At 48.5% G+C, this 14,397-nt stretch overlaps 1 protein-coding gene across 25 annotated transcripts in view; it reads left to right on the top strand.

Annotated features, from left to right (window-relative positions):
* NRXN2 (neurexin 2) overlaps positions 1-14,397 on the top strand; it is a 336,628-nt gene that overhangs the window by 280,078 nt on the left and 42,153 nt on the right. For all 25 annotated transcript variants that reach the window (XM_087913745.1, XM_087913733.1, XM_087913746.1 and 22 more), the window contains one exon: positions 2,130-2,301. In XM_087913745.1, coding sequence (XP_087769871.1) covers positions 2,130-2,301 — 172 coding nt within the window. The remainder of the gene's footprint in view (positions 1-2,129; positions 2,302-14,397) is intronic.

The raw sequence follows: 14,397 nt of genomic DNA, 5'->3' as shown, positions 1-14,397 counted from the left end.
GGTTTTCCTTGACCTGCAGCCATTCATTTATTGATGGTTTAAAGTAACAACAGCACTGAAAAATTGATTTGTGGCCGGTTTTCACATTTAAAAACATCATATCATTCCCATGGTCACATGATCAAAACTCAGACACTTGGCAACTGGCATGTACTTAAGACTGTTGCAGTGTCCCAGGGTCACGTGATCTTCTTTTGTAAGCTTCCCAGCTGGCTTTCAACAAGAAAATCAGTGGGGCAAGCTGGATTCACTTAATGACATGATTCGCTTAACAACTATGGTAATTTGTTTCACAACTATGGTGAAAAGGTTGCAAAATGGGGCAGAACTCACTTAACGACTGCCTTGCTTAGCAATGGAAATTCTGGGCTCAATTGTGCCTGTAAGTTGAGGACTACCTGTGATAGTTTTAAAAGCTGGACAAAGAGTTAGAAAAATCTGGATTCAACCCCATTTGTTGCTGTAGAAATTCACAATATGACTTTGGACCAATTTTTGCCTCTTTCTCAGACCAGTGTACATTTACCAGGGTTGTTGTTGTGGAGTAGGTGAGGGGTACATTGCTGTAACACACACACACACACATATTAAAAAGGTCCAACAAAGGATGTTCTTCCTGCTTCCCAAGAAAGCTCAGATCACCCCAGGAGCTGATATATATGTATAAGCTCGATACTCATGCTTTGCTATGAAACTATGTGATCGGGCTTAGTTTTGGGGGAGGAAAATAAGGGGAAAAATTCTGCCTCTGCCTACCAGCATCCATCGGTAGTCATCTGGCTAGCATCCTGTCAGTGTGTGAGAGAGTTGAGGGCTGTTTGGAAACAGAAACAGTATTTGCTGTGTGAGCAAGGAGACAGCAAGGAGCCTGGGCGTGGTTTAGCTCAACTGTTCTGTACTAAAGCTGCTTGCTGCTGTGAAACCGAAAATGAAACTCCTCTGCTTGTGTTTTGCATTTGGAAGAGGTTTCTTTTCAGGTGGGGAGCGGGAGTCCTTAGCATCAGAGCGTATTAATAATAATAAATAATAAAAGAAATACTAATGCTCTGATGGTCGCTTCGAAAAATCCTTTCTTAGTGAGCACCTAGAAGCCAAGAGGGACATACGTGCCAAACTTCAAGTTTGTAGGCTTTACGATTCTGGAGATGTTGTGATGATGCGTGGGTGGTATTTTGCTTTTATATATGGATGTCAATAACTCTCTGGTTTGGCACAGCAACCAAACAGGAGAGGGACAGACAACCTGAATACCACAGGAGCCAGAAAGGGGGCTGAGAAAATATCTGCAGACCCCTCACATCCTGGACGTGAACTGTTTCAACTCCTCCCCTGCAGGGCATTGCACGCCAAAACAACCAGACATGCCATCACTCTGCTGAACAACTAAGTCCCACAGCATTGTCTGATTTCTCTTCCTTCCTACTATCTGCTCCTATTTGGTTTCTTAACGATTTATCAATGGTTGTTTGTAACTTATGTTTAATGCTCGTAACTATGATTTATGACCTGTGAAGTCTTACTTGATGTTTACGTGAACTTATGCACGGGAGACAAATTCCTTACAAGTGTCTGATCACACTTGGCCAATAAAGAATTCTATTCTGTCCTGTTCTATATTTTATTCTATATTCTATTCAATTTTACTCTATATTTATTCTTTATTTTACTCTCAGCCAATAGAGATCTGTTCTGTTCTGTTCTATTCTATTCTGTTCGTTATTCTTATTCCTATTCTAATTCCTATTCTATTCCATTCTATTTTAATTCCTATTCTATTGTATTCAAATTCCTATTCTATTCTATTCTGTTCTATTCTATTCTATTCTATTCAAATTCCTGTTCTATTCTATTCTATTCTATTCTGTTCTATTCTATTCTATTCACACCCTTGAGCTCTTGGAGAAGAAGCAGCTTCTAAAATGGAATAAATTGATATTCAGGTGATGACTGCTGGAGACCCCACAAAGCTGGTCGTAATATTAGAGGATTCCTTTATTTTGTGGGGGCAAATGCCAGAATTTCTGCAATCCGGCTGGACATTTCCCTTCTTTCTGAGACCCCTGACCCAATTTCCTTTCCCCCTTTCTCTTTGCCCCTTCTTCCTTCCCACCACCCTTCACTCTCTGCAGGACCAGGGGACTGTGGGCGTCATTTTCAACGTGGGCACGGACGACATCACGATCGAGGAGAGCAATGCCATGGTGAACGATGGCAAGTACCACGTGGTGCGTTTCACCCGGAGCGGCGGCAACGCAACGCTGCAGGTGGACAACTGGCCCATCAACGAACGATACCCGGCAGGTAGGGGACCACAAAGCGGTGGCTGCCGTCACCCCCTTCTCTCTCTCTCTCTCTCTCTCTCTCTCGCCCCCAAAACAGCGGAGGTTGGAACCACCCGGCCCTCTCTTCCTTTCTGCCACAGGTGGGAGGGGGGAGGGCAATAGGGCGTAGCAGGCAGCTGCCCTGGCATTCTTGGTGGCATCCCCTGTGGCTTTCCAGAAGCTCTGAGGCTCACTCACTCAACTTGGTTGCAAGCCAAGGAAGGATGGTCAGAATCGGAAGGAGGGCGGGTGAGTTGGAAGGAGAGCCTTAAGGATGTGGGGGTCTTTCAGAGGGGCAGAGGGTTGGGGGTCTTGAGCCAGTCTCATCCCCTTCCGAAGCAACTCCGGCAAGAAAGGTCTTTCTTTAAACGGTCCCACTTCTCTGGAGATGCTGGAAATGGCACACAAAGTCTTTCCCTGCTCCTCAAGCAGGGGTGGTATTCAGCTGGTTCGGAACGGTTCGAACGAACTGGATGTTAAATTGACAACTGGGTAGTTGAACTGACCGACCAGCTGGCCACGCCCACCCCGCCCCTCCCAGGAGTCTCCATGGGGACCATTTGGGGTGTAGGTAAGCGCAGGATCCACACAGAGGCTCTGGGAGGGCAAAAATTGGGCCTTCCGGAAGTCTGGGAATGGGGCCTGTTTCCGGCTTCCTCTGTTCCCCAGGGGAAGCGGTTTCCCCCCTCCCAGAGGCCCAAGGGAAGCCTCCGGACTCTGGGCAAGGTGAAAAATGCCCCTCCCAGAAGTTCCGGCAGGCCACGCCCACCATGGCCACGCCCACCCAGCTACTGGGCAGCGAACCGGTTGCTGGGATTTTTGAATCCCACCCCTGCCCCCGAGTTTCGATCTAGAATACCCTCCCCCATCTGTAGGGGGTCAGGATTTATTTAAAAAAAAATTTCGCCCCTTCCCGTCAGTTCAGCAAATAGCATCACTCAGGATTCGGCCTTGGGGCTGAACAGGGATGACGGTCTAGAAGAGCGGGCTCTGCTTTCCTTCGGAAAAGCTCAGCCTAGCCCACCGGGATGGGGCACGTGGCTAAAAGGGGGACATTTCCCGTCCACCCACCCACCCAAAAAAGTTACCCATCTCAGTTGAGCTTCTCGCTCGAAGTCACAGAACGGATTAGTAGGATGGGGTCTTAGAGACCATCTAGTCCAACCTGCCACCCCACCCCTTTGTGGAAGGCCATGAAGCTGCCACGGACAGGTGCACACTTTGAGGAGAAATCCTTCTGTTTTAAGCAGACGGTTTCCGTTTCTCTTCCGGTCAGGAAATCTTCCCAGCTTTCGCTTCCCACCTGCGGCTTTTTCTCCTAGCGCCCTTAAGAATGTCTGTCAACTGCTACCCCCCAAACCCTCCTTCTGAGACCCACATCAACTGATTGCACACTTGGCCCATGTGGTGCAAAAACACAGCTCCTGCGCAGGGAGATCTCAGCTTGACCACAGTTCATTTAGTGACCATTCAAAGTTACGACAGCACTGAAAAAAAGAGACGGATGGCCGTCTTTCACATTCACAACCATTGCAGCCTCCTCATAGCCACATGGTCAAAATTTGGACGCTTGGCAACTGACTCGCATTTATGGTGGTTGCGTCGTCCTGAGGTCATGTGATTCCCCTTTGGTGATCTTCTGGCAAGTAAAGCCAATATGGGGAAGCCAGATTCACTTAACAACCGGGTTACTAACTTAACGACTGGCTTTTTTATGTAATGGGTTTTCACTTCAAGCCCATCTCACTGGCCCTCTGCAGCTTTCTTTCTCAACCTTGTCAACTTTTAAGATGGACGGACTTCAACTCCCCGAATTCCCCATTCAGGTGAACTTCAGTTCCCAGAATTCCCCATTCAGAGAGACTTCAGTGCCCAGGGAGACTTCTGGGAGTTGAAGTCTCCCATCTTAAAGTTCACAAGGTCGAGAGAAAGTGCTCCATAGAGTCCTCCATTCACTTCTGTAGCTGAAATGAAAAGGCCCCTATTCTCCTTTTTCCACCCCCACCCCCTTTTTCTCTTTCTCTAAGTCTCCCCTCTTCCCCCGTCAGTGATGGGAGTCCTTGACATCCTTTCCGCCATGACATTTTCTCCCGATCGAGGAATTTTTGCATCTCCTTTCATCATCAATGGCGGGGTGTGTGCGTGTGTGACTCCCTGCATATCGCGTTCCCATCTAGCTTCTTCCTTGAAAAGGCTGGTCGCCATGAGAGTTCATGGCCCGCATTGGAGAAGCACAGAGCTGGAGGGAGATAAGCGAGGGCAAGGACGGGGGGTCTGCAAGAAGAGAGCCGCTCCCCCAGGGAAATATGGACAGGGAGAACTTCATTCAGTCAAGAATGCCGGGGAGGGGGGAGATCTTTAGCAGATACAGACCTCTGGCTTTCCTAAAGCAGGCAGTTCTTCCTCCCTGATGCAGAATATTTCTACCCCGTAGATCTTGGACAAACCGTTCCAGGGTGTCCAGTTTTCCCAACCTTCCGTTCAATTCAGTGTGCCTTGGGGGAATCCTCTTCGGGCAATGGGCCGGTTCCAACCTCCGCTGAATCCAGCCAGGTGACTCGGGAAACTGGAAGGTGCTAGTACGAAATTGGAAGGTTGCCTTTGGCCCTGGCAAGACATCCTGACTGGAAATCCCTTCTTCCAAATCCATTTTGGGGTTGAATCACACACCGTCGTCCTGGCTTCTCCCTCTGCTTCCCGACCTCCGGAAACTCCAAAGCGGAGGGAGCGAATCTACCTGAGGTCGTTGCTTGCAGGCAATGGGGGCTTCTTGGCAGCTGGGCTTTGCCAGCTTTTCTCAGGCACATGCACACACACACACACACACACGCGTCACCTCCCAAGCGCCTCTGCCATCCTGCTCGCCTCGCTGTGAGTCAGTTTGATGCAGCCCTGTCTAATCCAGCTTCAGTGGTTTCATGATGGGTGGCGGTATACATGTTTCAAATAAATAACCTGGTTTTGACCTCTCCACCCTGGCGCTCCCACTCAGATGGACACCCCACAGGTGTTCTCTCAAGAGCTTTCTTGCTTTTTTTTTGAAGACGTTTCGCTTCTCATCCAAAAAGCTTCTTCCATTTCAACTGAACGATGGAAGAGGAAGGGTTTATATTCCTTGCAGTCATCTGGCCGTTAGTATTCTTTCTGAGAATCCTTGAGGCCATTTGGAGGAAGCTTCTTGGATGGAAAGCGAAACGTCTTCAAGCCAAACCAGAAAGCCCCGTTGCCTTTTGAAAGACAGCACCTTTGGGACATCAACAACCTGGATGATTGAGAATTCCCCGTTCAGGTGGACTTCAACTCCTAGAATTCCCCATTTAGCCAGCTGGACAGGCCCTCTGTCAGCCATCCCAGAACTGTCCGAGGTGCTGAACCACCCAGGAGCCTTGCAAGCCCCTTTCTGCCTCCACGGTGGTTTCTCTGAATTGCAGATTTAAGTCTTGCGGACTTCGACTCTCGGAATTCTGGAAGTCCACAGGTCTTAAAGTTGCTAAAGTTGGGGACCCCCAATGCAAATGTTTTAAATAAATAACCAGAAATTACCATCAACACCCTGGCACTCCGGAAATCCTGCTCGTCTAGACAGATCCTCGATCTGTCACCCCAGAGCTGCCCGAGGTGCTGAACCACCCAGGTGCCTCGATTCTTTCTGCGCCCAGAGCAACTTCTCTTACAGTTGTGCAGATTTAAGACTTGTAGACTTCTGGGAGTCAAAGTCCACCGGTCTTGAAGTTGGAAACACCCCCCCCCCCCCCAATACAAATGTTTTAAATAAATAACCAGAAATTGCCATTTCTACCCTGGCACTCTGGAACTCCTAGTTGGCTGGACAACTCCTCTATCTGTCATCTCAAGAGCTGTCCAAAGTGTTGAACCTTGAAGGAGCCTTGCAAGCCTCTTTCTGCCTCCAGAGCTGCTTCTCTGGGAGTTGCAGAGATGTGCCCGTCGCAATGCAGACCCCTCCAGCTTCAGATCGAGGCACATCATGGAAAGTTTATTTATCTGGATAATGGAGAACCTTCCTACCTTGAAAGGACGTCCTCTGTACTGCCACTGGCTAAGCTGCACCTGTGTCAGAAGTCTGCAGTCATGCTTCTTCTCAAAGTCTTGGTGCAGAATCCATCAATCTAGCAATCAAATAGAGCTGGAAGGGACACTGGAGGCTTTCTAGTCCACCCCCCTGCTCAAGCAGCATTTCAGACTGTTGGCTGTCCAGTCTTTTCTTAAAAACCTCCAGCAGTGGAGCACCCACACATTATAGGCACATTATTATATGTACATTATTTTGAACCTGAGCATTACTTCCCCCATTGTGGAAGAAATTCTTTTTTTACCTAGCCTGGGCCAAGCTGGAAAGCAGGTTGCTCAGCCGCCGTTTCTGCCGTTACTTCGCCAGCCCTTCACATGGTCTTTTTTGCCAGAAGTTGGCACTGCAGACATCCAGGCCTGGCGTTCAGCAACACACCTTGAGGGTTAGCATCATGTCATCCAAAGAAGGGCATTGAGGTATCTGGCCAGGAGAGATTCTAGCCAGCTCTTCCAAACCCCTTTTTTCTGGTCCAGCTACAGCCATGGTGAGCCACCTGGATGTTTTCAAATACAGGTGAGATAAAAATGGATAAAAATCTCCAGGACAGGTAGGCTGGACGTTCAAGCACCTTTTATACAGAGCTGAATCCCTCGGCACACCCGTGACACAGCTAGAATGGAGTCTTCGGCTTGGAAGGGTTCCACGAGGCCATCAAGTCCAACCACCCCTGCTTCCAGGCAAACTGAAGCATCCCTGGCAGAGACGGCTTGACCTCACCACCAAAGGGAGAACCTTCTGGCAGCCAAAGGATGGAATCCGGAGACCAGCTCGCTGGCACCGTGGGACGTCCCAGCAAAATCAGCAGAAAGGAAGGCCTCTGAAATTGGCTTTTGGGGAGTGGGCTTATAAAAACTCTCTCCAAATTGTTGGTGGCTTGAATGGCGTGGAGTCCTCACCCTTCTTTGGAAGATGCAAAGAGCAGCCCCGGTTTCTGCTTCCTTTTATTTGAAAAATACAAAGTGCCAGACACTCAGTGCTCAGCCCGATGGCAATACTGTTCTTTGAAATCAGTTAATTAACACAGACACGACATTATTCTCAGGCGCTTTCTGACACCTTTTTCTTTCTTTCTCTCTCTCTCTCTCAGTTTCCCAAATTTTCCGTTGGTGTTATGTGAAGCAGGGAAGAATGACTGGCTGTATTATAACAGCCGGCCTGCTCTCTTTGTAAGGGTGAGCATCTCGGCAGAAAAACGTTTATCTGCCTTTAAAAATAAGTGTAAATCTGTTTTTGGCCTGCGTGTGAAGTGCAGAATCTTGGCAGCGACATCTTTAAGTTACCCTAAAGAGAGAGAGAGAAAAATGGTGGTGTGAGGAACGCAGGAGAATGAGAAATGTCTAGTGAGAGATTCTGCAGGGCCCGGCGGTGGTGCCGAGGATGTATCGACAGAAGGAGGCAATCGGGGGTTCAGAATCCCAGTCCTAATGGGATTATAGGCCTTGCATTCTCAAAAATAAATAAATAATAGCAATAAGTGATTATTTCATTCCTTCGGACACGCCAATGGGGAATCACTTGGCTGACCTGTAACCCCTTTCTGTTTTGGGAAGAATATTTCTCCTTCAGAAAATAATGAAATGATTTTGGGGTGGGGAGTGGGGGGAAAGTCAGGGTAGAAAAGGAGCGTTTCTTCAACTTATGTTCCTTCCGCTGTGTGTGGGTGTTGGTGTGTATCGTGATTTAATTCAGATTTTATCAATCGGGGGCCCTGTGGATAAGCTGACACAGTCGGAAGAGAATCTGTCTCAGCTAAAAATCAAGAAGATTCAAGAGCAATTTGTTGGCTTTCCCTATCTCTCTCTCTCTCTCTCTCTCCCTTCCTTCCTTCCTTCCTTCCCCCCCTTTATTTCTCCCTCTCCTTCCTTTCCTTCCTTCCCTGCCTCTCTCTCTTATTTCCTCTCCCTTTCCTTCTTTTTCTTTCCTTCCTTCCTCCTTCCCTCCTTTATTTCTCCTTCCCTTCCTTCCTCCCTTCCTTCTTTTCTCCCTTTCTTTTTTCTTTCCTCTCTTCCTCCCTTCTTTATTTCTCCCTCTCCTTCCTTTCCTTCTTTCTTTCTTTCTTTCTTTCTTTCTTTCTTTCTTTCTTTCTTTCTTTCTTTCTTTCTTTCTTTCTTTCTTTCTTTCTTTCTTTCTTTCTTTCTTTCCTTCCTTCCTCCCTCCCTCCCTCCCTACCTCAGTGGGCAGTGCCAACAACAGAGAGGACAGCTCCTAAGACACTTGATTGATTAATTGCTGTGCCCTTCAGTAATTGATTGGATAATTAATCAGGTAAAATAAATACAACTGGCCTCCAATCCCCACCAGAGCCTCTTTCATTTAAAAAGTTAATAGGCCCCTTGTCCCAATTCTACTGATTTACAAAATCCCAGCATGTTTTTTCGAAGAGCCTGAAAAGAATGCAAGAGAATACAGCACCCTGGCCCCAAATATGTGTGTTCCCCCTTATTTCAGAGGGGGGGAGGTTCCCTTGTGTTTGCATCCCTACAAGCACAGATTCCTGCATGTACCATTATGTGTGGGAGCATACCGTACCCCCGTAACTCGAGTTTGGAACGTGCCACACTTTGTACATTCTGGCAATGCTGGTTGTGTGAGTGCAGGCATTCCATCTTCCCAGTGGGAAGTGACGTGTTTACTCCTTTCCAATCCCTCCCACCACCACCACCACCACCCCGGCAGCCAAGAAAGCACCGAAGAAGACCGAACAAGCCTTAAAAAGTTAGGTTAAAATGCAGCCTTGCCAAGTTCTGAGAGATGAGCCTCTTGAGAATATGCAGAGTGCATATTCCCCCTCCTCTCAGAAATGCCACTGCTCAGAACTTAGATAGTTTTGGGGACCTACGGTAGCTTGGAAGGATCAACTCAAAACATATTTATCTTTAATGGCGTGAGGAGGTAAGAGGACTCCCTTGCTAGACAACAGCCAAATCTCCTTCCGGTTGCACTCAGCTCTCAATATTTTCCTGTCTGTTTATGACTCCCCATTGCTGTATTTTTTCATTTCATTTCCCCTTCCGCCTAGGGTGTTCCTAGTGGTGTCCCATCCAATATTTTTTGCTTATGGTTAAAGTGAGCTATAGGCTGCTGGTTTCAGAATAACAAGAGTTGGAAGGGACTTTGGAGGTCTTCTAGTCCAACCCCCTGCACGAGCAGGAGATCAAATAGCTGTCCAATTTCTTCTTTAAAAACCTCCAGGGATGGTGCACCCAAAACTTCTGGAGGGAACCGTTCATTGGTTAATTGTCCTCACTATCAAGAGATGTCAGTGGTTGCAAAGAATAAGAATAGAATAGAGCTGGAAGGGATCCTGGAGGTCTTCTAGTCCAACCCCCTGCTCAAGCAGGAGAAACTATACCATTTCAGACAGGTGTCGGTCCTTCAAAACCTCCAGTGATGGAGCACCCACAACTTCTGGTGGCAAGCAGTTCCACTGGGTAATTGTTCTCACTGTCAGGAAATTCCTCCTTAATTCCAGGTTTTTTTCTCTCCTGGATTAGTTTCCATCCGTTGTTTCTTCTCCTGCCTTCAGGTACTTTGGAGAATAGCTTGACTCCCTCTTCTTTGGGGCCGCCCCTCAATTACTGGGAGACTGCTGTCATATCCCCGCTAGTCCTTCGTTTCTTTAGACTAGACAAATCCTGCAACTTAGTAGGTTTTAGTCTCCAGGCCTTTAATCGTCTTAGTTGCCTCTTTGCACTTTTTCCAAAGCCTCAGACAACCTTGCTTTTCTCTACGCTCCAATCCTGCAAACCTCCTTTTTTTTTAAATCGCGGGGTTGATTGACAGCTCTCCCCCCTCCCCTTGCCTGGAAGGCCCTGCTGAGGCTCACCCACTGAAGCATCAAGGGCTGCGCCACGGGAGCTTCCACACCCGACAAGTGTCTCCTTTTGTTGATTTGTTTATCTGGTGGTATTGGGGCGGCTGTTGGGCGAGTCAAAGGCCGACCGGCAATGAATGCCATCCTCTCCGTCCCGCCCAATAAGGATTCCAGCTGTGAAATTGAGTGTAGAGCTGAATCCTAATTACAGACTCCGGTCACTTTCTGAGGCTGGCGTGTTTTTAATTAAAAGATGTTAATCGGCTAGTTAATACAGAAGCTAATGAGAGCATGAAAAGTCCCTGACTTCTTCTTTTCTAATTAGGGGACCGAACAGCGGCACAGAATGAGAAGCAAAGATGGTGTCGGTTTTGGAAGCCATTTTTCTACTGGGAAGCTCCGAGGCTGCCGTATTCAGTGCCGGGGAATTTGATAATGGGGATTAGAAGATTAGACATTCTTTTCTCAGAGAGTCAAGGACAAGCTGCCCTGCACCTGGAGGGGAGTGGCTGGAGGAATGGCTCCGGCTGGGACGAAGATTTGACTGGGCCATGGGATGGGCTGATGGATGCAGGGAGTTAGAACTTTGGTTTCTCTTTTGGGAAGGGAAAACCCGGAACTCTCAGATTCGGGTAGGCCAACAGGACAACTCTAATGAAATGGAACTTTGAGGAATTGCTTGTCTCAAAGTTTATTGGTTTGGAGTTGTTTAGTTGGAACGCTGACAGATGGAGTTGGAAAGGGAAGCACCCCTCCCCACGCTCCTTTCCCCCCCACCGCCCCAGGAAAGGGTCTCTTGAGTTTTATCGTGCGTCCCTATCCTGTCTCAGCTGCGGAGAAATCCACACCCCCCCTCTTGAAATACTGAAATGAAGACCCATCCCTGGGAAAGGGGAATTTGTTACCAAGCACAGACACCGCCACGTTTCCCCAAACAGGCCAAGCCTGGGAGAGGTGACTTGGACTAGGAAAGCGTTCCGTGGGTGCAGTGGAGTGTAATATGAAGGAGTAAATGGGGTGTGTCCCTCCCTCCCCATTCTTAGGCCAACGTGGGGTTGGCTACCGATAGAAGAGAATGTTTATGGCTCAGGGTTGAACTGTGGGGGGTCCTCGGAGCTTGATGGTTTTCTTGCAGACATTTCATGACCCAACTAGGTTATATCATCAGTGCTAGAAGGGAGCGGGGGAGAGAAGAGGAGGAGGAGGACTGTGAGGTCCATACTGCTCTCTGACCTTAGTTGTTTTCTTCAGACACTTCGTGACCCAACTGGGTAACATTATCACTGCTAGAAGGGAGTGGGGTTTGCAGGGAGGAGGAGGAGGAGGAGCCTGAATTTCTTGCCCAAGACCAGGAGATACTCTTGTCCACCGCAGAGAAAGCACATGCCAAATACTTGGTTGCTAAACGTTCCCTAAACCCATTCCCCCTGCTGCTGCTTGGAGAGAGAAAGGAAAGAAGGAAGGAATGAAACGGAAACACAAGGAAGGAAGGGAAATAAAGAAGGAAATGGAAATAGGAAGGAAGGAAGGAAGGAAGGAAGGAAGGAAAAGAGAGATAGGGAAAGCCGACAGAGAATTGCTCCCGAACCTTCTTGATTTTTAGCTGAGACAGATTCATGCATTCTCTTCCAATCATGTTAGCTTATCCACAGGGCCCCAGGTTGATAAAGTCTGAATTAAATCATGATACACATAACCCCCCACCCCCCAATGGAAGGAACATAAGCTGAAGAAATGCTGTTTTTCTATCCTACTTCCCCCCCTCCTCCCCACAAATAATTTTCCGAAGGAGAAATACTCTTCCCAAAACCGAAAAGAGGTTACAGATCAGCCAAGGAAGGAAGGAAGGGAGGGAGGAAGGATCTGGTTTCCCAACTTAGTTCCTGCTCCACAGCGCAGCGCAGCTTTCCTAGAATTCCAGAAGGGGTGTCTGGGTCCAGTCCTAACGGAAGATCTCTACGTCTTTGGGGGAACATCAAACCTTCCCACTGCCCAGCTTCTCCATCCATCCCTCAAGCGGTTCCTCACCCCAGAAGATTTTTGACATCCCGAAGCAAGACTTGCAAGGCTGCTTTCAAACGTGGCTTCCTCCGTGGCACCGATTGAAGCTCCCCTTATCTTGCTCTTGCCTCCAGAAGACGGAGCCCAGAAAAAGGGGACCCTCCATTTCCTTGCGCAACTAATACTTCACTCAGTCGGGAAGCAGCAGTTGCTTGCCCGTGGGATGGAATAGAGTGGGAAGGGACCTTGGAGGTCACCTAGTCCAACCCCCTGCTCAAGCAGGAGAACCTATATACCATTCCAGATCAATGGCTGCCCGGTCTCTTCTTAAAAACCTCCAGTGATGGATGACCCACAATTTCAGAAGGCAAGCCCTTCCACTGATTAATTGTTCTAATTATCAGGAAATTAGAACATAAACTAATGGAGTTGGAAGGAACTTTGGAGGTCATCTAATCCATCCCCCTACTCAAGCAGGAGAACCTGTACCATTTTAGTTAAGTGACTGTCCAGACTTTTCTTTAAAACATCCAGCGTTGGAGGCCCCACGATTTCTGCAGGCAAGCCGTTCCTCTGCCTTTCTGGGTGCTTGGGGATTCATACAACCGACAAAAGTCCCGGAATGTGGACGGAATGTCTTTGGGGAAGGACCGGTGTCTCCATTTCTGAAGCTCTCCCTCGCCTCGGTGGCTTCCTTCAGGCCACTTGGGGGATTCAGAGTCCATCCTGCTGGGCGCCTGCCTTGGCTGCTCCCCTGGCACTGAGGCTAACTCCCTCTCTGCCTGTGACCGGGCGAAGGGCGAAAGGGGAAGCCACTCCACCGGCCCAGCAGGGTCAATGAAAGCAAAAGCGTGAACAAGCCAACATGTCTCTTCACGGTATTAAATTCCGAAGCGCTCCCCCCTCCCCATGGAAAAGCTTTGGAAAGTGCTGTCTGTACCCCGGTCCAATCTTCCACACCTTCTCTATAATCATCTCCTTTGAATGAGGTGGGGTCTGGGCAGCTGAATGGAGCTGAGTGTTTACTGGCCAGATGCCTTTCCCGTCTCCGATGCAGAGTTTTGTTCAGCAGATACATCCCCATTGTGCCCAGAGAGAGAGAAATATCTGCCTCTACCTAGGATCAAACTCACAAGCCTCCTGATTGTGAGGCCAGAGCTCCCCCTCTAGGCCTTCTCTGTAACCCCAGCGTTATTTTCTCCTTTGGGGGACACAGGACAGGTAAGCAGGGACAGTTGGCTGAAATTTGGGGGGTAAGATCAGAGCAAAACAGGAGAAGGGATTGCGCTCCCAGCTGAACATACGCAGCATGGCGTTCCTGCTGAAAACACGCTTTCTCCTCTTGGAAGCTACTGAGCCTTTGACCCAGCAAAGCAGGACAGAACCTGGAGACCGGGTCCCCTCTGCCAAAGCTGGGAAGAAACCTTCAGGCTGGCTTGGACTGAGCTTTGAACCCTCCACAGGTGCCCATCTACAGGTGCCCATGCCGCTCTCCGAGGCCACGGTGTGTGATTTGAAGCCTCTTTCCATGGGGGAAACAATTGGAAGAGGGCAGGAGGGGGGCTTTAAAAATGTGTCCCATCACTGAAGCCCAAACTTGGTCCGTTCACCTAAAATTGGATCTGCTGGTCGCCCACTGCCACCTCCCCGGGACTCCTGGCTCAACACCCTCCCCCCGGCATTTGGACCCCTCCCTTGTTATTTTGATGACTGCTCAATACCTTTGCCCCTCTTTTCAGAGGCCAAAGGGAGGAAAACCCAAGGGAATCTCTTGTTTTATTTCATTTTATTTGGGGGGGGGTGGGGTTGCAAAGGGGTGGGGGTGGGGGAGAAAGCCTTTGGGTGGAGTTGGTAGGCAGGGAACCAACGGGATGGGTGGGTAGAGAATTCAAATTGAATAAGCCAAAAAGAAAAGGAGAAGGGGGAAAAAAAATCGACAATCCTACCAGTTTGGGAAAAGGAAACTTTTTGGGAGAGAGTTTGACAGCGCAATGTTGCTTTTTCCACCGTTTTTGTGACGTAAAACATTAAAGTCGGCTAATAAAGTGAATTTAATTTTTTTCTTTAAAAAAAAACAAGAACAAAACAAAACAACAACAAAAAATGGCCCTGGGGAGAATTTGTTCCGTTCCCCGGGGCTGCATAAAGCCTTCTAACTTCCATCCTACTCA

Source organism: Pseudonaja textilis, chromosome 16, assembly GCF_049901715.1.
Source record: "Pseudonaja textilis isolate UNSWEBS1 chromosome 16, rPseTex1.2, whole genome shotgun sequence".
Classification (NCBI taxonomy): domain Eukaryota; kingdom Metazoa; phylum Chordata; class Lepidosauria; order Squamata; family Elapidae; genus Pseudonaja; species Pseudonaja textilis.
This window is presented reverse-complemented; position numbering and strand designations above follow the sequence as displayed.